Source organism: Meles meles, chromosome 12, assembly GCF_922984935.1.
Source record: "Meles meles chromosome 12, mMelMel3.1 paternal haplotype, whole genome shotgun sequence".
Classification (NCBI taxonomy): Eukaryota; Metazoa; Chordata; class Mammalia; order Carnivora; family Mustelidae; genus Meles; species Meles meles.
Genome location: NC_060077.1, coordinates 31,337,990 through 31,363,282, shown reverse-complemented (window position 1 = coordinate 31,363,282; position 25,293 = coordinate 31,337,990). Strand labels below are relative to the sequence as shown.

At 47.7% G+C, this 25,293-nt stretch overlaps 1 protein-coding gene across 1 annotated transcript; it reads right to left on the bottom strand.

Annotated features, from left to right (window-relative positions):
- Positions 1 to 784: 784 nt before the first annotated feature.
- On the bottom strand, positions 785 to 25,293 carry SNAP29 (synaptosome associated protein 29). Its single transcript, XM_046025501.1, has 5 exons — positions 24,867 to 25,293; positions 17,651 to 17,847; positions 11,299 to 11,384; positions 8,500 to 8,598; positions 785 to 4,087 (listed from the first exon to the last, which is right to left on the bottom strand). The coding sequence occupies exons 1-5, from the start codon at positions 25,101 to 25,103 to the stop codon at positions 3,930 to 3,932; spliced, it is 777 nt and encodes a 258-aa protein (XP_045881457.1). The 5' UTR covers positions 25,104 to 25,293; the 3' UTR covers positions 785 to 3,929.

Genomic DNA, 25,293 nt, shown 5'->3' with positions numbered 1-25,293 from the left:
TAAAATTTAAATTTCAGTGTCCATAAATAAAGCTTTATTGGAACACAGTCACTCTCATTTATATATGTCTTTGGCTGCTTTTTTTTTTTTTAAGATTTTATTTATTTATTTGACAGATAGAGATCACAGGTAGGCAGAGAGGCAGGCAGAGAGAGGAGGAAGCAGGCTCCCCGCTGAGCAGAGAGCCGATGCGGGGCTCGATCCCAGGTCCTGGGATCATGACCTGAGCTGAAGGCAGAGGCTCCAACCCACTGAGCCACCCAGGCGCCCCTGTCTTTGGCTGCTTTTGTGGTAAGGTGGAGGAGCTGAGTAGTTGTGACAGACTGATTGGCCCAGGAGCCTGACATTGACTCTCTGGCCCTTTACCATTTGCAGAGCCCTGATCTCAAAAGTGGGGCAGTGTGGTCAGGGAGATAGGAGACAGATTGGAAGAGCACTCTGAAAGATGAAATGAGAGGGTTTCAAGAAAAAAGCTTGTCCACAGGGCTCGATGGGGCAGCAAGGACCAAATATATGAAGGCTCAACATGGAGGAGCCCCTCCACCCGCCTTTTTTTTTTTTTTTATTTTATTTATTTGACAGAGAGAAATCACAACTAGGTAGAGAGGCAGGCAGAGAGAGAGGAGGAAGCAGGCTCCCCGCGGAGCAGAGAGCCCGATGTGGAGCTCGATCCCAGGACCCTGGGATCATGACCAGAGCCGAAGGCAGAGGCTTTAACCCACTGAGCCACCCAGGCGCCCCTCTCCACCGGCTTTTTGAGAATGACTACGTGGGAGACAGAATCTGATTTTAAAAAACTTCACACTTTATTTTACAGAATATGGTCACTTGTTGAGTTGAAGGCATGGAACTTAAGAGCTGTTCCAATACAGCCTGAACAAAAACACCTCCCCTCCACCCCTGCCCCCAGCACTTTTAATGACTGGCTCATCGTTGCGTACACAAGACATTTCATTATCAGACCCGAAGATGCTAACAGTGGTAATTTACAAATTCTGAGAAAAGGCCTATATATAGGCAAAGTATAAGAATTTGTTTTGTTTTTGTTTTTTTACTAAATCAGTGTAGTGTACTCTTAAAATGACATATTCACAAACAGAAGTTAGAAAAAGAGAAGTTAAAATGCACTTATGAATTGTTTTCTTGCTGCCTGAGTTAAACTCATGTCTCCTTTCCTACAGAATGAAAAAATGACAAGGCAGCTCCACTGGTGTTAAGTTATAGATCACTAGATGTGAGAAACAGTTTCCTCTGAAGGAGAATGCACTTATGTTTAAGTTAGTAGCACACTTCACATATAACCAACCTAAAGTTAGAAAAGCCACTTTTTTGAAGGCACAGTTTATGTTTCCAGCTCGATTGTGGAAATAAAAACCTGTCTTATAGACCCTATTTGGATAGAAGGGTGAATTCACTGGTCTTGTCCATGCTCTCAAAGCCCAGCCACAGCCAGCTCAGGCCTGGGCACCTCTGAGTGTCTCCATGAGACAGATGTGTCTAGTCTAGAGGACAGAATGTTTTCATTTTGAACATAATCATCATGTGTAAGGATTCTGGAGGCTCCAGGCTTCCCTCTGCTCTCTGAAAATGCAAACAATTTTGCTCTATCAAGTAGAATCAGTAGCTGGTCCTTCGTGGGCATGGGAGAGGAGGGGGAAGACCCAGCAAAAAGAAGCTGCTGGCTAGCATGTAGCTTGGAGACAGTTCCTTGGTCAGGGCCTTTGGGAAAGGGGGTCTAAACGAGAGTGAATAATGCCTACGTGTCAAGTGTCAAAAGACGCATTTCTAGAAAAGTGGCTGTGCTTTCCTTCTATATGCTTGGGGGGGGAAGGAAAAGGAGGGGCAACTGGGTTCAGTGATCTAAGAAAAGACAGGGGAGGGGTATGATTTCCCATGCCACTTTGCTTCAAGTCAGTGAAATCACTACTCTCGTTAGGCAAACAGCAGGTTGTGGAAGAGAACGTCTGGCAGTGGCCTTTGCATGTATAATTGGTTTGAAAAAAATAACTTTACATCTGAGGTATGATGACTAATCTACATGAGTCTCTGCCTGATGATGACAGGCAGAAACAGCTATCATGACATAACGTGGAAGGTGTTAGGAAAAGATCAGAAACGATTAGGAGTGGAAATGTACACATGGGCTGCTCTCCGGTGTCATGCTTGTCAGCAGCCTTTTTACTGAAAGCCCTCCAAACTCGTTTTGTTTGGGCTAGGTACAGGTTTAGAAGTTTTCCTTTTACCCGCTAATGGAATAATCACGATGAGCTCATCTGATAAACGCCTAATCTGACTACCTCTGTGTTCTCACCTACTGGAATATTCATAATGATGGCCACCAGACTCCGTGAGGCTGGAACACGACAGAAAGCTGTACTTGCGGATGGAAGCTGTCGTGGTTTTGAGTTTTGAGGACTGACACACAACACGGAATAGAACTTCTACAAATGAATTGCTACATAAATACTGATGCATGGTTGCAGCATTTCAGAGACTTCCTTTCCTTTAAGAGACTTTGTTTACACGCTACAGAACCAAAGTGGTAAAGGTCACATTAACAGCACCATGTTGTCAAGGTGGAAACACAGTGTTGTTTTGCATTTCCTGACCTAATCTATCTTATTAAAATCAGCTCCTTTCACTGTCTTCAAAATATTGCAATTAATTTGCTTTTTACAAAGACAATGGTCTTGTGGCTTCAATTATTCTGCTGGAGGTACCAACACAAAGACGTTAAATTCATTACAGAAATCACTTTTAATGCATCCCACTTAACAAAGAATCACTTAAAAGCATTCATTAAAATTGATTTCTGTAACGAGATGAATGTCTTTGTGTAGAACAACCTGGGCCAGTTAAAATGATAATGTCTGGGCTTTTCTTTTTTTTAAAGCTAAGTTGTTCTAGATATTCAGCATCATTTGTGGCATTGCAGTCCTCCAACTGGGGTGGCAGAGAACCAAGAGATGAGTCAAGTCGTCTTGGAAGAGGTCGAGAAGAATGGGTGGGAATCCAGACCGGTCAGGAGACCCAGGCATCGAACAAACACTGCCATCCCCAAGGCTGGGTCAAGGTGCTCTCTAAAGGAGAGGAGCACACAGTGGGGGCACTCTTTGTATGATGCTCCATTCCCACAAACTGTAGAGGGGCCCCCCCAATAGGCCAGCTGGGCAGCCTTGAGACAGTGGCGCATCTAGCCCTAACCATGGACAGCTACTTACAGGTGTGAATGCCGGGGAAGCAGGGCTTACACAATTCCCTGCGCACTTCCAGTTATCACAATGAGCGGTCCTGATCTGAATGCCTCCTACTATGCCAAGGATGGTGGTCAGGAGGGCGGAGGTGACATCTATCAACCGAAGAGCAAATGCTGACATTTTCCATTTCTGAACACTAATCCTTTTCCAGGGTGTTGAGAGAATCACAGTGTGAACCTAACACTGATCTTTTTCTGGGGTTTGAGAGAATCGCAAATGTGCTCAGTGTGTGTGTGTGTTATGTGTTTTGGGGCGGTGGTGACTGGTAGGCCAAGGTGTGGGAAGGACCACCCCCCATAAACATAGAGAATGGTGGTCCCAGGATTGAAATTCTGCCCACATCCTTCCATATGCTCGTGAAAGTGAGAAACACAACTGTTCCTCTCATGCCGGAACGCTCCTCAAAGGCCCAAGATACTCAGGGCCAGGCTACTGTGCTCAGACTAAAACTCTAAGCATTCAGTTCAGAGAACGGAGAGGTGATGGCTCTAAAAAAACATGGGACACACACTTCTTGTAATGACATCTCCTAGGACCCGCTCTATAATTATAACATTTGGAAACACGTATTATGTTATACACTAAAACAATATAAATGAACTTTTGGGGAGTTTGAAAGAAGATCTTTGGGCTCTTTTCATCACAACAGAGTGGAGAGAGCCTTCTCTGTGTTTAAAGTTGCCTAACTTTTCTTTCTGTGCTTTTTATATTGACATCTAACTTGTCCACTTTGGTTGTGAGGCGGTCAAGAATGTCATCTTGCTCCTCGATTTCCATCTGCATTCCCAGGGCTATGTCCTTCAGCCGGCCTAGTCCCATGGATAGCTCATCTGTGGGGGAGGGAAAGGAGACACAGGGCTGAGCCAAGTCAAATCGGGAGCTGCTGCTTGTTCCGTGCCTGGTGCTCAGCAACATTCACGTCACCGAGTCCTGTTTCTCTTAAGATGGTAAAACTCTAGGGCTTTGGTTAGGTTTTCCAAAATGTGTACAAGCTAAAAGAAAACCCGCTGATTCCATATAAAGTTGTATGTGCTTCATGCAAAAGCCACCGCTCCCCCAGATGTTGGCCCAAGACAACAACTCTTAATACAGTGGTCTTTGTCCTTCCTGTGCTTTAAAAAATGCATAGACTTCTACATGATTTTTCAGCTGCCTCTGAACATTCTAGAGGGTTAAGGCACATTGCAAGATCAGTTAGTACCCAAGAAAAAGAGAAGTTCAGAGGGGTCTGGAAAACATATTCCCTCCCCAGGCCCCATGGTAAGTATCTGGTAAGTATGGTAAGTATGCAGGTAACCAATAGCCAGACCCACGGGCCTGCTCTTCAGGAGCAAAAACCCCATGTTGGCAGGTAGAACTCAATAGTGCCAGCTTTCCATCTCCTTCTTTCCTTCCATCTCCCACTCCCTAAAGCTAGATCAAGCACAGATTCGGAGTAGTAAGCATGAGGATCCCTATTTGGAAACACAGCTGGGAGAGACCCAGGAAGCTCCCCACACCCACATTGCTCCTGCTCCAGGCTCCCTCCTGAAGAAGGCCGCATCCCACCCCTCCTTCCACTCTGCAGGTGGCAAGAGAAATGGGTGCTTTGTCCCTGCCTTGCCGCCTAGGATGCTCTCCCAGAAAATACATGGACTACAGATGTTTCCGCTGGGCCCAAATGCTGTGAGGTCCTGTCACCTATGTTATGATAATTCACATTTTCCTATGTCCATTCATTGCTACCACTTCTCAGATCCATGAACACACCCATGCTGTGAATGTCCTGGCACACGATACAACCTGAATCGGGCTGGCACCGTTTCCTTTGCCTACTCTGCGGCCAGGAAGAAGCTGGCTGCAGAGGTCCCTGCAGTCCAGGGTCCCCATGTCAGAAGGAACAAAGGGCTGAAGATGCCGGGTCCCTTCAGAGATGCCGTCTGGGGTAAGCCCCACGGGGACTGTGGAGCACACAACTTTTGGCAAAGGTTCAGTCCTAGCAATAGGTTATATCACTACTGCCGAAATTCAAGTTCAAATGTGAGGCGTGAGAGTCCCACGTCTATGCGGGACACATACAGTGTGGGGAGGAACCCAGGTCAGTCCCAAGGGGTCTGAGTTCAGATTCTGGCCCCCTTCTTAATCCATGCTCCAAGATCACAGCCAAGGGGGATTCCCTTCGAGATCACAGTCCCTTCGAGAGCAACTAGCCACTCTGGTGCCGGCTTCCTTCTGAGCTCATTCTATTTCCCTCATTAGGCTTTCCACACTCTTTGTAATAAATATTTTCCCTTTGTTTCGAAAAGTTTTAAAAATCAACATCACCTCCGTTTTTAAAAGGGATAACATCTGAAAGGACGTGGTCAGTCCTAGCAGTATGTAAAGGGCACATCGGGCAAGGTGACATTAAGAAGACCTAGGGTCACTGCAGGGGAAGAGATATGCTGGAGGCCCTCTGGGGTTCCCTGATGGGGCTCAACCAATTGCAGAGGCAAGCCTTGACTTTACTGATTCTGCCAGGGTGAACTTAGGTAGTGAAGTGTCTTCTCAGGCTTCAAGACAGTGTGTGTGTATGTGTTTGTGGGTGTGCATGTGTATGTATGTGTGCATATGTAAACAGTGGGGGGGGGGGCATGCCCAGAGCTGCCTTCTGCCCTTTCACTAGGAGCAGCAGGATAAGAAAGAGCCAGAGGAAAGAGAGAAGAGGAGGCACCTCATAAGTCTTCTTGCAGCTGAATTAAAGATAAAACATTAAGGAAAGAAAGGTCAGAATACACAAATACTTGGCATTAGCACCACAAACTTAAGCAGAATCCAGTCTGTTTTTTGAAAAGTTGTCTTCAGCTCTATGCTTCTTGAATTTACTGACACCCGTGACCTTGCATTCCAGGGAGAGTAAAGTCTGTGAGGTCACCCCAGGCCTCAGGGAGTGTGCTGGCAATGGGGACAGAAAAGGATAAGCAATAGGTATACTAAGATTAAAAAAAAAAAGTGTGATAGAGTAAAGCCACCAGACAAGGGAGCTGGCGTCAGAGGGAGACTTGCCCTGGTCCCCGAGATAAAGGCAGGGGTGGGAGATGCGGGGAGTGTGGTAAGAAGGTAGGAGCGAACTTGTGAAGGGCGGCCAGGCACAGCCTGTGTCAGTGGGCCCGGTGGCTCCAGGGTGCCACGCCCGTTCTTCTCAGCCTGCCACACCGCAGGGGACTGCCTGCCTAGGCTGTAGGCATCACGCTGACTGCTGACGTTCACACGCAGGGCAGCAGTGGTGAGCTGCAGGGTGGGCAAATCATGGTTTTATTTGACCTTGCTTATGTCTATTCTCTCCGACTGATGTCTCATTTCTTTTTTTTTTTTTTAAACTTTATATATATATATATATATATTTTTTTTTAAAGATTTTATTTATTTATTTGACAGAGAGAGAGATCACAAGTAGGCAGAGAGGCAGGCAGAGAGAGAGGAGGAAGCAGGCTCCCTGCGGAGCAGAGAGCCCGATGCGGGGCTCGATCCCAGGACCCTGAGATCATGACCTGAGCCGAAGGCAGTGGCTTAATCCACTGAGCCACCCAGGCGCCCCTGATGTCTCATTTCTATGGAGATCTCTTTTAATGCTCAGAAGGAGAATTCTTTTCCCTGACCATGTAACTCCATTTCCAGCAAACAAGGTACAAAATGCGGCCAAGGATGTGCTCACAGGAATGACCAAGGGATTACATGCAGGAGTGAACGATGGGAATGACCTGAGTGTCCAAGAGCAAGGTGTGGGGCTGCTGATGTGCTCTTCAAAGAACTTTGCAGAAAAGAAGTTTAGGGCAGTGTTCAAAATATAAATAAAAAAGCAGGATATGGAAGTGTATGTACTGACAGAGGTACGTGAAAAATGGAAGGAATAACACCAAATCAGAGATTACTGTTGGAAAATGGGATTCCAGGTGATTCTTTCCTCATAACATTTCCCTAACTTCATAGTTTTCTGTGATGAATCTGGTTACACAGACACAAAGGCTAAACGTTGTTAGAAAGAATATGGATTTGCCTAATAGGCTGTCATGCTATTCGCTCCGGGCTGCTGGAACAGCCACTGCTCTGGGCGAACCACGGAAGGGGCCCGCAGGATCCCTCCTAGGGGAGAGAGAGAAGGAGGAAGTCCGCACACAGATGCTCAATGTGCATTGTCATCGGCCTCAGTGTTGTTTCCAACTAGATACCTTTAGAGTGGGGAAAATTTAACCTTGGGTCTTACCCCCTTTGTCATCTCCCAACAGGGCTGGGAGACTGACTCCAACCCATGTCACCATGGGGGAGGTTCCTGTTCATGGGGTAAAGGTCAGAGGACGCAGCACATCCGAGATGCCACCTAGAATGAACTCACGGACACCACTCCCGTGCCTGCTTCTACTGCCCACACACACACTCCCTGGCCCCGCACCTGAACTTCAAGTAACTAGCTTCTCTCTCTCCGTTCAAAAATGAATCAGGGAGCTTGCCTGCTAGGCCAGGGTAAAGAGATGCAAACCTGAAATAGCCCTGGGTTTCCTGGAATTTACAGTGTGGTCAGAAGCCATCAGATAAACCAGCAGGTACATGACTCCAACAGGTTAAAGCCAGGCCCGCAGCTGGAGAAGGAACCAGCCTTCAAACAGCGGGGAGGAAGGACACTCCAGGCAGAGATGGGCAGGGGTTTTCTGGAAAGCACCACATGTGATGAGGGCAGGAGGGGTAGAGAAGTAGGTGGGGCCAGAGGCTGGGCAACGGACCTGGGAACACAAGGAACCCAGCTCTGCGGCCCGTGTCTGCTGCAGTGGCTACGTGAGTGTGCAGCACTCACCAGGTCAGGCAGTTCCCTATGGGATGTTTGGGGTTGCTTATCTAACCCTCTCCCCCATCCTCAGAGGCAGGCTCTGTTCCTGGACCCCATTCACAGAGAGATAATGGGGCTCTCACTGCCACACTGTGCGGCCCCTCAGGAACTCCTGGTCCCTGCTGCTGTCATAGCACAGATGAGAGGTGGGGAAGGACAGAAGTGGACAGACTCCAGAGAGAGAGAGAGAAAGAGAGAGAGAGAGAGAGAGAGAGAGAGAAGGGTGAGATGGCTTGACCATACTGGATTTGACATGTGGGGAGGGAGACGCAGACACCAACCATGGTTTGGTCCCGAGAAACCACTGGCTACCGGTATACTGGCTGGGCCTGGCACCGGCTGTTGGGAGCACAAGGGTCCAGAGTAAGGGACCTGCGGAGGCTGGCGGAGCTTCAGTCTTACCTAGATTATTGTCCATCTTCTGGTGACAGGCTCGTAGGTGTGGGTTCTTCGGGTAAGCCTCGCTGCTCATGGCAGGACCCGCTCCTCCAGTGATGGCATCTGAGTTTGGAAAGAAACACCAGGAGAATGGTTAATGGATGTCTCTCGAAACGCTGCTTCATAAAACTCATCTTAATCTGGAAGATGGCGGGGAAGGAATGAGGCGGTTAGTTGTGAGGCCATTCAAAGAGATGAGTGCAGAGATGGACAATGTGCAGGAGGGAGGAGCACTGGGCAGGCTTGTAAGGGAGGGAGAGGGGGTCAAAGACCGGGTCACCCAGTCAGACCTTGGCCACATGCTGGGGAAAGAGACAGGGACTCATTTGAGTGATGATGTGGTTGTGGAACTACAACTAGGCACAACAACATGGGGCTGTGGACAAGGTCTACAAGGCAAGACTTAAAAATCAAAATAACTATTCACGTTTCAAAAAAAAAACCCAAGCAGGATCTGAGGTTTTTTTGTTTTCCTACACTACATACTTTTAAATTTGTTTTTTTATTTTTATTTTTTAAAGATTTTATTTGACAGACAGAGATCACAAGTAGGCAGAGAGGCAGGCAGAGAGAGAGAAGGAAGCAGGCTCCCTGCCAAGCAGAGAGCCCGATGGGAAACTCAATTCCAGGACCTTGGGATCATGACCTGAGCCAAAGGCAGAGGCTTTAACCCACTGAGCCACCCAGGTGCTCCCATACTTTCAAGTTTAAATTCAATTAATTAACATATATTACTTGTTTCAGGGGTACAGGTCTGTGATTCATCAATCTTATATAACACCTGCTGTTCATTACAACACTTGCCCTCCCCAATGCCCATCACCCAGTTACCCCATCCCTCTACCCCTCTCCCCTCCAGCAACCCTCAGTTTGTTTCCTTTGACTAACAGTCTCTTATGGTTTGTCTCCTTCTCTGATTTCATCTTTTTTCATTTTTTTCCTCTCTTCCCCTGTGATCCTCTTGCCTTACTTTTTAAATTCCACATATCAGTGAGAGCAGATGATGACTGCCTTTTTGTAGAAAGCAAAAAACTTTAAACGATCACTGATGTAAAAATAGAACTGCACAGATCATATTTATTCCTTTCTTCAAACACACACTTTAGTTATTTCAAAGTGAAAGAACCTCGATCTTACCTAAAAAAAGTTTCAAGTGACAGAAACTAATAAACGAATTACTGATTATAAAAAATATCAAAAATCAAAATCAAAATAGCTATATTATGGAAGCAGGATCGTGGATGACTTTCTCTTCTAGAAATGTGTTTACATGCTGCCTCTCTGCTTCAAATACAACAAGCAAGGAAAGAAGAAATGCTAATAATGCACGTTTGCCTCAAATCTTCCTTGAACTGCAGTTTCTAAATGCACACAGAAAAGCCCTGTCATCCCAGTTTCCATCTTCGGGGGAACTTCTCTTTCCAGACTCGGTGGATTTCCTCAGGCCCAGCCTACTGAAACCATTCCACACACACGATGACGGTTTTTTGGGTTTTTTTAAGGCTCTTCAGTTACTACACACTGTACAAATTAAAACTCCTTTTAATTCCTTAAATTCGTGTCTTTTTGGGTACAGTCTTCCTACTCTACTTCCTCAGGCTCCGCTGAGCTCAGACTTTCTGTGGGTCTCACATATTTTAGTAGTCCCTCATGTCCTCCTATGGCTTTCGCCTTTCCAGATTGAACTGCGGTGATATCCCTCTTTCCTGACCGCCGGCTCTTCCTCCATCAGGGTCTCTCCTTAGCCGTGTCAACCATGAGAGCGGTGGGTTCTGGAGCATGGAGGGCGTATCCTGCTTTCCTCAAAGGGAGCATAGGAAGCATTTGATTCCTGGCACTGAATAAAGTGCCTGGCCCTCCAGGGGTCTGCCGGGACTTCCATGGGGCCGAAGTTCCTTTCCAAATAATGGGTATTTCTGAGCCTATTGTTTGATAACAAGAGAATGACACCGCACACAACTGACTTTGCGCACCTTGTTCGCGCTGCTGCTTCTCTGGCCCCTCGGGCTTTGGGGCTACACGAGTCTCCCGCTGCTGTGAGGCAACTACCACAGACTTCTCCTTCTGTTCCGGGGCCCAGGAACTCAGGATGGAGAATACTGGCCTAGAGTTGAGGCGTCAACAGGGCCGTGTTCCTCCTGGAGGCTTTTGGGGAGAATCTGATTCCCAGCCTTTCCCAGCTTCTAGAGGTTGCCTGAGTTCATCAGCAGGTGGTCCCTGCCTGCATTTTCCAAGTCAACAGTGGAGCATCTTCCAATTTTTGACCATCTCTTCTTGGCTTCCCTTTCCACTTACAAAGGGGCCTTTGTGATCATACTGGGCCCAGCTGGTTAACTCAGGATAGTTTTCCCATCTCAAGATCAGCTGGTTAGCAACTGTAATTCCGCCCTTGTCACAGAACCCAGTATACTCACTGGGTCTCAGGAATGACAGGTCATTTTTGGGAGGCTCTACCCCTGACCAGAGAGGTTTTCCAGCCATTGTCTTTTCACTGCTGGAAGAGTTCAGAGCTTCACGGGGCAGGAACTAACAGTGGGCAGGCTCCTTTCCAACGGGACACAGGCTCCCACTTCCTTATTCCATCTGCCACAGGGTGAGGGATGAGCCATGCCATTAACACACACCCTCCAGCTCCCTGGGAGTGGCACTGGGTCCCTGACACCCTTCAGCCATGACAGTAGCTGGAGTCCCTGCTGCCCCCCACTGCTCCACCCTAGGGCCAACTCGGAATCCAAGTGTGGCCAAGCATAAGTCCCCACTGACCTGAGTCATTCAGCTTCCTGAGGTTTGGGTGGCTGGCCTGGTACTGGGCCTCCTGTGCTTTACTGGTACTTATGGCTTCTTTCAATCTTTGGATAGAAGTTAAGAAAAGAGAACATTTAGAAAGAGGAAACACCTATTACAACTCAGTCCGTCTTTTCAAGCAATGCCCATGAGTAAAAAGCAAATGCCTCCGACCAAAGCGGGGATATTCATCGGCAGTCCTGGGAGTCCAGCCCACAGCCCGGGGAACTTCTGAGACACCTGCTTTAGAAGAGCAGCAGGCCCTCCTTCAGGAAAAGGAGACTCCCAGGACCAGGGGCAAGAGAAGCACTTGACAAATCTGATTTTGTACAACCACAGGCTGAGAACTGCCTTTACAGTGACCACTGGCAACTGACCAGATGATAGAAAGACTAATAACTCTGAATCTCCGTTAATAATTGTTTTCTTCTCATTAGGAGACCTATGTTAAAAAAAATTGTACTCGATTATTCCTCTTTTCATTTTTTTAAAAATGTCATCATTAAACATTTGTTTTTTTCTTGTTTACATAAGTTCCTAGAAAACATCTCTGATTTTGCTTCCTGGGTCAAAAGTTTAGTCTGGGGCGCCTGGGTGGCTCAGTGGTTTAAGCCGCTGCCTTCGGCTCAGGTCATGATCTCAGGGTCCTGGGATCGAGTCCTGCATCGGGCTCTCTGCTTGGCGGGGAGCCTGCTTCCCTCTCACTCTCTCTGCCTGCCTCTCTGCCTACTTGTGATCTCTCTCTGTCAAATAAATAAATAAGAAATCTTAAAAAAAAAAAAAAAAAAAGCTTAGTCTGCCCACTCCTGCGACAGACAGGGACTTCTCTAGGTAACTGAGGAGATGCTCAGACTGTGCCTGACTCTCCGTGCAACCCTGCAGGCCTGGCAGGGGCTACCCCTGCCCCCAGAAGCTGGGCCTTGCGGTACAGTCTGCTCTTCTCCACCCTGCTGACCGATTCCCTGGCCCCCTGTTGGCCAAGCTGGAAACCAATCATTGTCCACGTCTGCCCTCTCTCTGCACAGCTCCACTTCCAGTAAGCCATACAAACATCCTCTCAATCCCCCCACAGATCCCCAAAATCCAGCCCCTCCTTCTGCCTTGCTTCTTTATCTTTACATGGGTGAGCCCCTGCCTTTCCAATCCTTACCCAAAGATGCCAGGCATCTTTCTAATATCCCCTGCATGAACCTCTCCAATTAAAGTCTTTGTTTATTTTTTTTATTTTTTGAAAGACTTAAGTTTTTTTTTTAAATTTGAGAGAGCGAGGGAGGGAACATGACAAGGGAGAAGGTCAGAGAGAGAAGCAGACTCCTCATGGAGCTGGAAGCCTGATGCGGAACTCGATGCCAGGACTCCGGGATCATGACCTGAGCCGAATGTAGTAGCTTAACCAACTGAGCCACCCAGGCATCCAAAAGATTTGAGAGAGAGAGAATGTGCATGTATACAGTGCAAGTGGGAGGTGGGTTGGGGAGGGGCAGAGGGAAAGAAACTTCAAGCAGACTCCCTGCTGAGAGCACAGCCTGATGTGGCGGTCCATCCCATATCCTGTGAGATAATGACCTGAGTCAAAACCAAGAGTGAGATGCTGAACTCATGAGTTTATTTACTCATGAACTACCCAGGCACCCCACTCTGGTTAAAGTCTTTTAAAAAATTTTTGGGGTGCCTGGGTGGCTCAGTGGGTTAAAGCCTCTGCCTTCAGCTCGGGTCATGATCTCAGGGTCCTGGGATCGAGTCCGGCATTGGGCTCTCTGCTCAGCAGGGAGCCTGCTTCCCTTCCTCTCTCTCTGCCTGCCTCTCTGCCTACTTGTGATCTCTCTCTGTCAAATAAATAAATAAAATCTTAAAAAAAATTTTTTTTTAAGATTTTATTAATTTATTTGAGAGAGAGACAGAGAAAGAGAGCACAAGCCAGATGGGGGGGTTGGGTGGGGGTAAAGGTAGAGGGAACAGATCCCCCTACCCCCGCCTCGCTGAGAAGAGATGCCAACTCGGATTGGGATCATGACCTGAGCCGAAGGCAGATGCTCAACCAATTGAGCCACCCAGGTGCCCCTGGTTAAAGCCTTTAATGTCTCCCCACTGGTGTAAGCATGCACCCCATGAGGCTAAAGGCATCCCTGATTAAAGCCTTTAATGTCTCCCCACTGGTGTAAGCCTGGATCCCATCAGGCTAAAGGCATTGTAGGCCCCCAGTGCTCCAGCGATGTGCAGAAAAAAACAGAGCCTCCTATAATCTGAGAATTTCATTACTCAGAAGCGGTGACTGGAGAGGTGCCTGGGTGGCTCAGTTGGTTAAGCATCTGACTCTTGGTTTCAGCTCAGGTCATGATCCCACGGTCCCGGGACGAGCCCCGCATAAGGCTCCATGCTCAGATGGAGTCTGCTTGATATTCTCTGTCCGTCTCCCTTTGCCCCTCACACTCATGTTGTCTCTTTCTCCCTCTAAAATAAATAAATAAGATCTTTAAAAAAAAAAAAAAAGCAGTAGTGACTAGAGGTCTAGAACACACTGCTGGTCTCCCTAAGCACAACTGTGAGCCCCACGTGCTGCCAGGCCAGTGGAAGCAGCAGGTGCTTGCAGCTGAGCACACCTGGCCATCATCCAGCCTACATACCCCAAAGCTGACTTTTTTCCTTTGTGCTCAGATGTATATGGTAGTAATATATAAATGACAAAAATTTGGCTTCTTTGTGAAAGATGGCAAAAAAGCCAGTTCTAGGGAGCGTGACAGAAATGGTTAAGGAAGAGAACTAAAAGAAGAGTGGTGGCTCTTGGTCAGCAACCGAGTCTTGAATAAGTCAGAATGTTTCAAATTTAGGGAGTGGTTAAATCTATGATCTGAAGGGACATCTCCGTGAGCTTTATTTTTTTTTTATTTTAGTATTTTTTAAAGATTTCATTTATTTACTCATGAGAGACAGAAAAGAGAGGGGCAAAAGGAGAAGCAGGCTCCCTGCAGAGCAGGGACCTCCCAAACCGGGACTCAATCCCAGGATCCTAGGATCACGAACCCAACTGAAGGCAGATGCTTAATTGAGCCACCAAGGCACCCCTCTCCATGAGCTTTATTTTTTTTTTAAGATTTTATTTATTTATTTGACAGAGAGAGAGAGCAATCACAAGTAGGCAGAGAGGCAGGCACAGAGAGAGGGGGAAGTAGGCTCCCCGCCGAGCAGAGAGCCCGATGCGGGACTCGATCCCAGCACCCCGGGACCATGACCTGAGCCGAAGGCAGGGGCCCAACCCACTGAGCCACCCAGGCGCCCTTTATTTATTTATTTTTTTAAAAGATTTTATTCATTTATTTGACAGAGAGAGAGATCACAAGTAGGCAGAGAGGCAGGCAGAGAGAAGGGGGAAGCAGGCTCCCTGCTGAGCAGAGAGCCCGATCTGGGGCTCGATCTCAGAACCCTGAAATCATGACCCAAGCCGAAGGCAGAGGCCTAACCCACTGAGCCACCCAGGCACCCCTCTCCATGAGCCTTAAATGCAAATGGGAACCAGCAGCTTATGAAGCTTTGTCAGCAAATCCAAAAATGGCTTACCAAGAAACAAACAAAACTTCAGAAAAAGCTGAAGGGTTTGTGTAACAAGGATTTACACAGGATACATAGGATTTTTTTGTTTGTTTGATTAGGAGGAACTTATTTTAAAAACTTTTATATCAGAATATCGCTGTATTTATGGAGTAGGGTTTTGACAGGATTATAAAGATTTACTCATTTTATAGAAGCAATTATACATTACAGTGATTTTTGCAAGGGTAAGGATTTAGGAGTTCACAGATAGCTTTGCAGGCCACATTTCCATGTCAAGAGTCTGTTGGGCTCCCACTTTAGAAATAGCCAATGCCGGGGCACCTGGGTGGCTCAGTGGGTTAAGCCGCTGCCTTCGGCTCAGGTCATGATCTCAGGGTCCTGGGATCGAGTCCCGCATCGGGCTCTCTGCTCAACAGGGGGCCTGCTTCACTCTCTCTCTCTGCCTGCCTCTCTGCCTACTTCTCTGCCTACTTGTGATCTCTTTCTGTCAAGTAAATAAATAAAATCTTTAAAAAAAAAAAAAAAAGAAAGAAATAGCCAATGCCTTTCACTAGTCCCAGCTTCTCCTGTGCTTTGACTGCCACGCGCCTGACACCTTCCCCTCCTTTAATCGGCAGGACCCCATGTAACCCTAACTCCACTTGAGAGGTCGGTGCCTTGGTTCCCAGGGCAAAGCCCCACCTCCTCAGGGTCTCTGCTGCATTTACCCAGTAATGGGAGGAACACTCCAGCTGACTGGGGCTGATCTAGGGGCAGAAGGCTAGGGGCACGTGACATCGGGTACCAAGAGGCCCACCTCGCTGAAGCTGGTCTGGCTGCTTCACTCCTGGGACACCTTTGTCAGAAAGGCCTTGAGTTTTCAAGATGCTTCCCCCAAAAAGTAAGGTGCCCTGGGAGCCCCAGGACTTGAAAGACTTTTAAAGTATGACTAGGGTTGGGTGGGTGGGGGCGGGGGTACAGCACTAGCCCCAAGAAGCCTTTGGGAAGGGATGTGTGGGACACAGGAAAGTGCCAACCGAGGGCTGTCTCTGCTGCTGAGTTCATGTGACGTAGATGTCTTAATCCAAAGCGACAACAGACATCTCAACTTCCCCTGATAACATATAAAAAACCAAAAAGGGGGACACAAAACATCCTTCCGCTTTGTAAACGGCAAATCAAACCAAACCACAAAAAACCATAAAACCAAAACCAAACAAACAAACAAAACCCGACCAAATAAACAACCCCAGAAACTACCCCAGTTGGGGGAAAAAAGTGACAGGTATCTGAAATCAGGGCCAAGCTGGAAAATCAGGGATGGATGGTGATTATGACTGAGCCACAAAACCAATCAACGCTCCTAACTTTGGCTAGTGTATCCACAGGGAATAGCCCGCAGGCCCAACCAACTGCCCGTTCCCCTTCTGTAGTTTCCTCTCCGTAAATACCAACCATCAGCCTGCCTGGTCTTTCTGCTACACCCTCAGTTCCTTCACCTGCACTTGTTTCTCCCCAGAGCCACTGTGAGCTGCAAACAGTTTCCGAATTTCTTCCCTCCCACGTCCTGGGTCCTAATCCAGGTGGTGGCCACACAGGTGTATACACAGGTAAGCAGTCACCTGTTGAGTGGAAATGTCAACACATACTTAAGATGTGTGCACTTTACATCAGTTATGAACTTAAAAATGCCTCTTAAAAAAATGCCTCTTAAAAAACTTGTGATCTTTGTCTGTCAAATAAATAAATAAAATCTTAAAAAAAATAAATAAAATGAAATGAAAGTTAATGGCCAGACTGCATTAGATATGGAAATGTTGGATATAAAGACTTTTTTTTTAAAGATTTTATTTATTTATTTGACAGACAGACATCACAAGTAGGCAGAGAGGCAGGCAGAGAGAGAGGAGGAAGCAGTCTCCCTGCTGAGCAGAGAGTCCGATGTGGGGCTTGATCCCAGGACCCTGAGATCATGACCTGAGCCGAAGGCAGAGGCTTTAACACACTGAGCCACCCAGGCGCCCCGGATATAAAAAAGACTTTTTAAAAAAATATTTTTTTTTTATATTTTTAAAGATTTTATTTATTTATTTGACAGAGAACACAAGTAGGCAGAGAGGCAAGCAGAGAGAAAGGGGGAAGCAGGCTCCCTGCTGAGCAGAGAGCCCGATGCGGGGCTCGATCCCAGGACCCTGAGATCATGACCTGAGCCGAAGGCAGAGGCTTAACTCACTGAGCCACGCAGGTGCCCCAAGACTTTTTAAAAAGATTTTTATTTATTTGAGTGAGTGAGCGAGCAAGAGACTGAGCGTGAGTGAGAGAGCACACGGAAGGGGAGCAGCAGAGGGAGAGGGGGAAGCAGCCTCTCTGCTAAGCAGGGAACCCACTGCGGGGCTCAATCTGACAACCCTGGGATTGTGATCTGAGCTGAAGGCAGATACTCAACCAGCTGAGCCACCCAGGCGCCCCAGATATAAAGACTTTTTAAAGAATTTTTAAAATTCTGTGAAGGGGGGAACATTTATACTGATTAAGCTTTCTGAGGTGAATACTCTTTCAAATCACAATTACTGGAGCAGTAATTTAATTTTTTGGAGACCCTATTTATTCAAATGAACAGCATCAGGAGCACTGGAAAAATGTTTCTTGTTTCAAAATGTGTGAGGATGAATCCCTTCCAATGAGTAACTTACACAGATCTTGGGTCCCTTTAAGGCATTAGGAGTGGCTTCAAAGTCTTGACCATTTGCATTAAACCCCATTTTCAGCTACTTCATTTCTGGATGGCTGAAGACCCACTCACCTACTATTGGCCTGGGAGGTGAGGGGGCCATTCTGTTCGGGTGGAGTCTCTGCTGGTTTCGATTTGAAGTAATTGACGAATCCCCCAAACATGCTCTTAATGCTGTTAATGTGCTTCTGGCTGGTCTTCAAATCCTGATCCATCTTGTCCACCATCCTCTCTGTGCGTTCTAAGACGCCTCGCTGACGATCGAGCTCCTGGGGAAGATGAGAGGTGATGGTGTTACACCTTTTTGTAACTTTCCCCTCTCAAAGGGACACACAGCAGGCTTGTCATGAGCCCTCAGAGAGCACGTACGGGGACCTTTCGGGGGAAGGTTATCCCTTTGGGGAACACCTTCCTCTGCCCTTCCCCATCCTGCCTCTATTGGCTTTCTTTCATATTTGCTCTCGAGTTCTTCTCCCTCATGCCCACAAGAGGCTCAGAGGATCATGGTAAGATGCACACGGCCTGGACTGGCAGCACATCCTCTAGCTCCCCTCCTTTCCTGGCCCCCGTGCACCTTACAGGCTTTGACCTGGCACTGCCCCCATGGACTCTGGCTATTGTAGTCCCCCTTTTCAGATATGGGATTTCTGTTGGGTCACTGGATCCACCTGGCCCTGGTCACGCCTTCAAATTATTTCACAGGCTAGGTCCTGGGTCATTTCTGGGCCCTGTTAATATCTGATTCCAACTCACCCATAGTTTCACCTTTAAAACCTATAACACGAAGGTGATTCTGTCCCAGGCCTTTGTGTACGCTACTCTGTGCTTGTAATAATCCTCGCCCAGATAACTGGACAGCTCTGCTCCTCATTTAATTCAGGTCTCTGCTCAGAGGCCACCTCCTCAGAAAAATCTTCCCTGAATACCTTCTCTAAAGTAGAACTTTGGGGCACCTGTGTGGCTCCATTGGTTAAGTGTCTGCCTTCAGCTTAGGTCATGATCCCAGGGTCCTGGGATCGAGCTCTGCATTGGGCTCCCTGCTCAGTGGAGAGCCTGCTTCTCCCTCTGCCCCCTACCCCTGTTCATGCTCTCTCTCTCAAATAAATAAATAAAATCTTTAAAAAAAAAAAAGTAGAGCTGAGAGTTCTGAAGGTGGATGTGAATGCAACACCACAGTAACACTATGCACTTCCTTTGTGCCAAACTTGCTTGGGTCCCTACCTCAGGCCATTCCAGCCGTGTTCCTTTTCTGTGATCCACCTTTCCACCCCGGAGACTCTCAAGCTTTCCCTGTTTTACTTCATGAAGCCATCCCTGCCCTCTACTACCTTCTGATTCTTCCAACCCTGCATCTGTCTGTGGCTCGGCAGTTACGTTGCCCATAGCAGATAACAGTTAGAGATTTCTCTCTTAATACCATAAAACAGAATCACAAACAATTTTTAAATAAATGCCTCTGACAACTGAAGGATAAAAACAAAAATATACACAATGGGTTTATTAGAGCCCATTTCACTTAAAAAAGCATTAGTAGAAAGGTTTTATTATTTATTTATTTTTATTATTTTTTAAGATATTTATTTATTTATTTGACAGAGATCACAAGTAGTCAGAGAGAGAGGAAGGGAAGCAGACTCTCCGCTGAGCAGAGAACCCCATGCGGGGCTCGATCCCAGGACCCTGACCTGAGCTGAAGGCAGAGGCTTTAACCCACTGAGCCACTCAGGTGCCCCAGAAAGGTTTTATTTTTTACGTTATTTGTGTTTTTAAGGATTTTACTTATTTGACAGAGAGAGACACAGCAAGAGAAGGAACACAAGCAGGGGGAGTGGAAGAGGGAGAAGCAGGCTTCCTGCAGAGCAGGGAGCCAGATGTGGCGCTCAATCCCAGGACCCTGGGATCATGACCCGAGCTGAAGGCAAACACTTAATGACTGAGCCACCCAGGTGCCCCAGTAGAAAGCTTTTAGAACATTTAGGGACCCAACACGTAACCTGAGCTCTCAACGTTTATAGTGGATGAACTTTTAAAACCTAACATGTAGGCAGAAAACAAAAAATCTTGTTGGAAATAAACTTAGAACTGCTGAGATTTATAACTTCGAATAGTTAAAATGTTTTTCACCAGCTCCTGAGATGTGTCTGAAGAAGCCATCAGGTTCTTTTCAACAAAAGGAAACATCTTTACCGGAGCATGTCATCTGGGTCAAAACTTCCAAGAGCTCAGTTTTAGAAGGAAAAAAAAATGAGTTCCTAATTTATCTAGAGTTTCTCCTTCCAACATCTCAGGCTTGTCATGTTCATGTCCATTCTGAGATAAGTCTATTCTGGAATAAGGGAAGGCTCTAAATTAGGATTAAAATGATTTTCTCCAGCATTTACATGGTTGTTGAGTTGATATATTGCCAACAGTCCAGTCCCGCCAGCTTAACTTCCCCTGCGGCAGAAGATGAAGAACAGGAAGCAGGACAGGCACCCAGCTGCCTGGGGTGGGTACTGGCCCAGGCTCTGTCACACAAGGACGCAGGTCCTTGGCTTCCCTCACAGCCAGGGCTCTTCCGGTGGCTCATATCACCAACCACCTGCCTTCTTGCTTCGGCCTCCCGACCTCAATTTGGAGAGCAGCAGTAACAAGTAGCTGACAAAACCTTCCCCAGTTCACAGTGAGATCTTACTTTCTTCTGTTCAGAAGTGACACAGTCTCTCAAACTCGAAGTCTGCATCTCGGTACTGACTCCGTAAGGAAACAAAATGTCTTGAGTTAGATGTTACGATCGAAGTGAAGAGAAATCTGTGGGGGTGGCTGGCCGGGAAAGTGGGTGCTGTTCTGGTCTCTGGAAGTTTCTGTGAGCTGGAAGCTGGTGTTCACTGCAGGTGATCTGGTCAGGAGGCCAGCAGAGGAGGAACTTCTGCTGAAATCCACCCCCTGAGGCAGAGGAAAGAACTGGGCTCCAAGTGCTTGTGACCTAGTTCTGACAAGGAAGAAGGGCTTGAAGGAGTAAATACCAGGAATACCAGAACAGGAAGGACAAGCTAGGTGGACCTCAAACACCCCAGTTCCCTGGCATCCTCCTGTCCCCCAAAAGGGAGGCCATGCGGATTATCATGGGTCCCTGGGAGAATGGAGGTCATGGAGAGACAAGGGCGGCTACGAGGGGAGGGAGCTCCAGAGAGTACCGCTGTGTAAAGGGCAAGCATGTGAAGCTCAGATGTTAGCATTACAGGTGATCCACACCTCCCCCACCTTGAGCTCTAAAAGGAGTTTTCTAGAAGTTAAACAGGAAAAAATAAAATGGTCAGAGAAAAAGATCTGGTTGGGCCAGGGGTACTATGCTGAGCAACAGCACAGAGAGAGAGGGTGTCTCAATTTCCCTTTGGTTTGCAGCTCTTTGTCAAAGAAGGATTACTGATAAAGCTAGAGAATGCAAAAGTCAAGTGAAGGCCCTGTGAGGGGCCTGTGACTATGGGGGACAACTTCTGGCCAGATGGGTTATGTCCCTGGGCCCCGTGCAAATGTGAACACATCAGGGAATTCCTGCTGACAGAAAACACACACAGAAGGATAGAAGTGCCACAAGATATCCACGAACAGATACTACTTTGCTATCCACTGTTCTAGGCGCTAGGGACAGGATTGAACTAAGCAGCCCCAGATCTCTGCCCTGCCAGAGCTTACAGTCTTGGCGGAGGGCTCAATGAGTAAGTTTCATTTCACTTTTCATTTACTGACAACACTGTGGTGCTGGGAATTCAGAGTGGGGTTGGCAGAAAAGCAAGCTATCTTACACATACATGATAGACACTGCCAGGGTCAGCCACTCGCAGGGACCCCTTACCTGGCTTAAGGGGGAGTCAGGAAGGCTCCCGGATGGGGCGGTGTTGAAGGGGAAACTGAAAGGTGAGAAGTTAAGTAGGCAAAGGGTGGGGGTAGGGTAAGGGACTTGGGCAGAGGGAGCAGCCCATGTGTGCAGCAGCCCTGGGCCGCAGGGCCCACTGGGGGAACTGAGAGAAGAAGAGGAATGTGAACATGAGATGAGGAAGCAGGCAGAAAGCCAGGCAGGACCCAGCAGGCGTCACAGAGGGCAGCAGTGTCCACCAGATCCCAAGTCCAATTCAGAGCTGATACATCCCATAAGCTCAGTTGGGCCTGGCTGTCTTCCCTGACCCAGTCAGGCCCTGAGATTCTGAAGGAAAATGTCAGGACTAAGGTTCCTGTACTGAGCTTGAAATTAAACTCAGGTATCGAATAACCTGCTTAGGTGGAGGTCAGTCTGGAGTCAATCAGCTGAACCTAGAAACCGGAAATTCATCTCCTTCACGTCACTCTCTTTCCAGGGGAATGTACATGCATGAGCTCTGGTGGCGACACAGGAGAATGGAATATGCTTGAATTGCGGCTCTGTCTCACTGCAGTAGTACGGAATGGACTCCGAAACACCAATGGAGTCATCAGTTGCAGGAGAAAACAGCAAGAGCAAAGGCTGGTGCTCCTTACTGCCTACGTGCTGGCTGAGCCGGGCTCACTAAGAACTAACTCAGCAGGCCTGGGCTGTCTGCACCCTGCATGTTCCAAAGACAGGCCTTGTCTGGCTCCTGGCCCATATATTACCCTGATAAGAGGATCTTTGTTTACCGAAGTCCTTAGGCTAGGCCAGATAGTTCATGCTTCACAGCGTGATTTAGGTGGGGGCCTTCAGCCACACGCCTAACCTCTGAAAAGAGGTTAGACACCAAGGTCTGCCAGTCGGGCAGGTGGTCAGCCATGCCTACGTGGTTGTGTGCTGGCCTACCAAACACCACTCCCGTCCCATTGATGTTACTGTGATAGCCACTCAGGCCCCAGTCTAACACTGATTGCTGGACTCCCCTCAAATGAGATCCCAGGCTTCACAGAAGGAGTGAATTACAGGAGCATATGCTCAGTGCCAGAGGGGACAGGGAACTCTGGGCAGGTATGTCTCCACAGGCTTGCCCAAAGGTGCAACAACCCAAATGCCTATCAGCAGAGGACTGGCTACATAAATACAAGCCATCCATTCAATGGAATAGGACACAGCCATAAAAACAACAATAACAAAAAGATCAGTGCATTATATATTACTAAGGAATAACCTCCAATCCTATTTAAAAAAATATACAGACTAGAATATATAGAATGCATCCACTCAAGTTAAAATTAAAAAAAGAAAGAAGGGACCATAGCTTTGTTTCTAACCACAGAGTATGTCCACAAGGACACTGAAGGGAGTGACGGTGACTGGCTGCTCGGGGGGATGGGGGGGGATGAAACTTCTTACTCTGTATGTTTTTTAAAGTTTTGAATTATGTGATCGGATATCGCTTCACAAAAGCTAAACCTTAGGTAAAAGAAAGAATAAAAAAAAAATCAGACTTGTGAAACAGAAGAGCTGAGTGGCCTACAAGTGGCTTATGAGTCTCTCCATGGTTCTGGACTGTGCTTACCAGGCCAGTTAAGTACAAACTGCTCCTCTCTAATTCTGTCCCTTGGCAGTCATGATCCATGGCTAGACTCTTGGTGAGAAATAAACCCTGTCCAGTTTCACCCGAGGAGGACGGCTCTCCTTCACTAAGGGTGACCTAAGTGATTTTCCTACTTCTGCCAACCTGGGACTGAATGACAGCTTCCCAAACTAATATTTGCACATTCCTAACCCTCTATAAAAACCTATCATGTTTTTGCACAGCTCACACTGTGTCTCTGAGTAGGGAGGTTAGCGGGTGACTTGGATCTGCTGCCACTGAGTGGCTGATGAGCCCACTAACCCCAGCCCCATTGCCACCTTCATTCTGACTGGAATCAAAAACTGATTCCAAGGCAGTCTGGACAGCACAAAGTGGGAGGGGAGAGGGTGCTGACTATTCCAGCCTCCCAGGGCCTCTGTTGACTGGGACTGACTCAATCCAAGAAAAAATTCAGTGTCACCATACTGCTGATGACAGTGCCTGTCACCTGCCCAGTCATGATCATACTGCACCTCTCAGAGCAACACCAACTTGGCCTGGTCCAAGCCTCAGAGGCCTGAGGTGCTGGTCCACCTCTGTTCTCACCATTCCCCTTGCACAGAGAGAAGGGCCTTTGGGGGCAGCTTGGAGAGGGGGTGTCACCACAATCCATGTGAAACCACTCACCTCTAATATGTTTTTGACTCTCCTTCCCTCTGAAAGACAGACATTCTCTTGACCACGAAAAGCTCCTAAGCTGCCTTTTCTGGGCCTTTTCTTTGAACATATCCTGTGCATCACTTCCCTACTGGAGTCCAGGAACTCTGGTGGTGGGCCAGTGTCCTTGCACTGCTCCTCTCTGCCCTATGAACATTCCTCCTACCTTTCTTCCTCTCTCTCCTCCTCATTCCTGTCTAAATCTTAGCCTTAAAAGCCAGATTCGAGTTTCTCCTCTGCCATGACAACCTACTTGGTATCATTCTGATTTCCTGTTCTCATGCTTTCCAGAGATGTCCCTTCAAACAGTTCTTACTTGGTTTCCTCGGACCTGGGACCCTCAAGAAACTCCTCCACTAGGGCCCTAAGACCTTAGATAATCTTTCCAAATCTTAGTCAACACTTGCCATTTAGGCTCAAACATAGGAATTCAGTAAATAGAAGATGTAAGAACTACAGCTAAACTTCCTTAAGGAAGCCAAAGACAGGAAAATGAGCCAATGAGGGATACTTTAACAGTGGGAAGTGGGGAAGGAAATGGAAGTGGGGAAGGAAAATAACCACAAAAGTGGCAATGGGGATAAGACCTAGATGACTATTTGAGAAATTAACCAACATATCTCAAACTGCCCAAGACTGTAAATGATCAGGTCAGGATGAACTCTGTCAGAAATAAGAGTTACAAAGAGACCCAGGGAGGAAGACAACACTTCAGCTTCCAGTACTATGGTTCAAAGCTACAAATCCTTTAATGTTAGCTGATACACCAATGATATATTATTACATTTCCAAGAACTTAAAAAAACCCAAACATTAGTAGGCTGAGGGAACAAACATGGTGCCTAAGAAAGAACAATCCTCACTTAGGGGCTCTGAAATCTCCCATGGGTGGAAAGACCAACTGACAAAGGTGAATTAGAGAGAAACGGGCCGTCACAGACCATATGCTATCTAGGACATCTGCATTTGGATTTGGGAAGTAAAAGTAAGGCCCTAGACTTGACCAAACTTGGGCTATGGCTATTCACACCTCTTTGTACAGCTAACGTTTGTTGACCTCGTGTGACAATTCAGATTGGTCGGGCCCTCCTGCCCTGCTCCAGACTCACCTCGGCAGAGGCGACGCCGACCCTCTCGGACTCGTATACGAGGGACAGGGACCTGTCGGTGCTGGCGACCGCGGCCTGGGCCCTGCGCATCACCTCCTGCCGCAGGTACTGCTGCCTGTCCATGGGCGCGCCGGGTCCATCGGGGAGGTCGCGGTCGTCCTTCCACGGCGTTGGCCGGACACCCTCATCCTCCGCATCGTCGTCGAATGGGTTGTAGCTTTTGGGGTAGGCCGACATGGTGCAGGGGCTCGTCTGGGTCTTGGCAGGAGAAGGAAAAGCGTGGCCAAGGCAAGGAACAGCCTTTTCAAGCCCTCAGGGCTCCAGGCCGACCTCCCCAGGCCCTCGGGACCGCCCCGCAGCACAGCAGCTCCACCACCCACAACCCAGCGCCGCGCTACGCCCCTCCACCCACCCCGTCGCGGAGAGA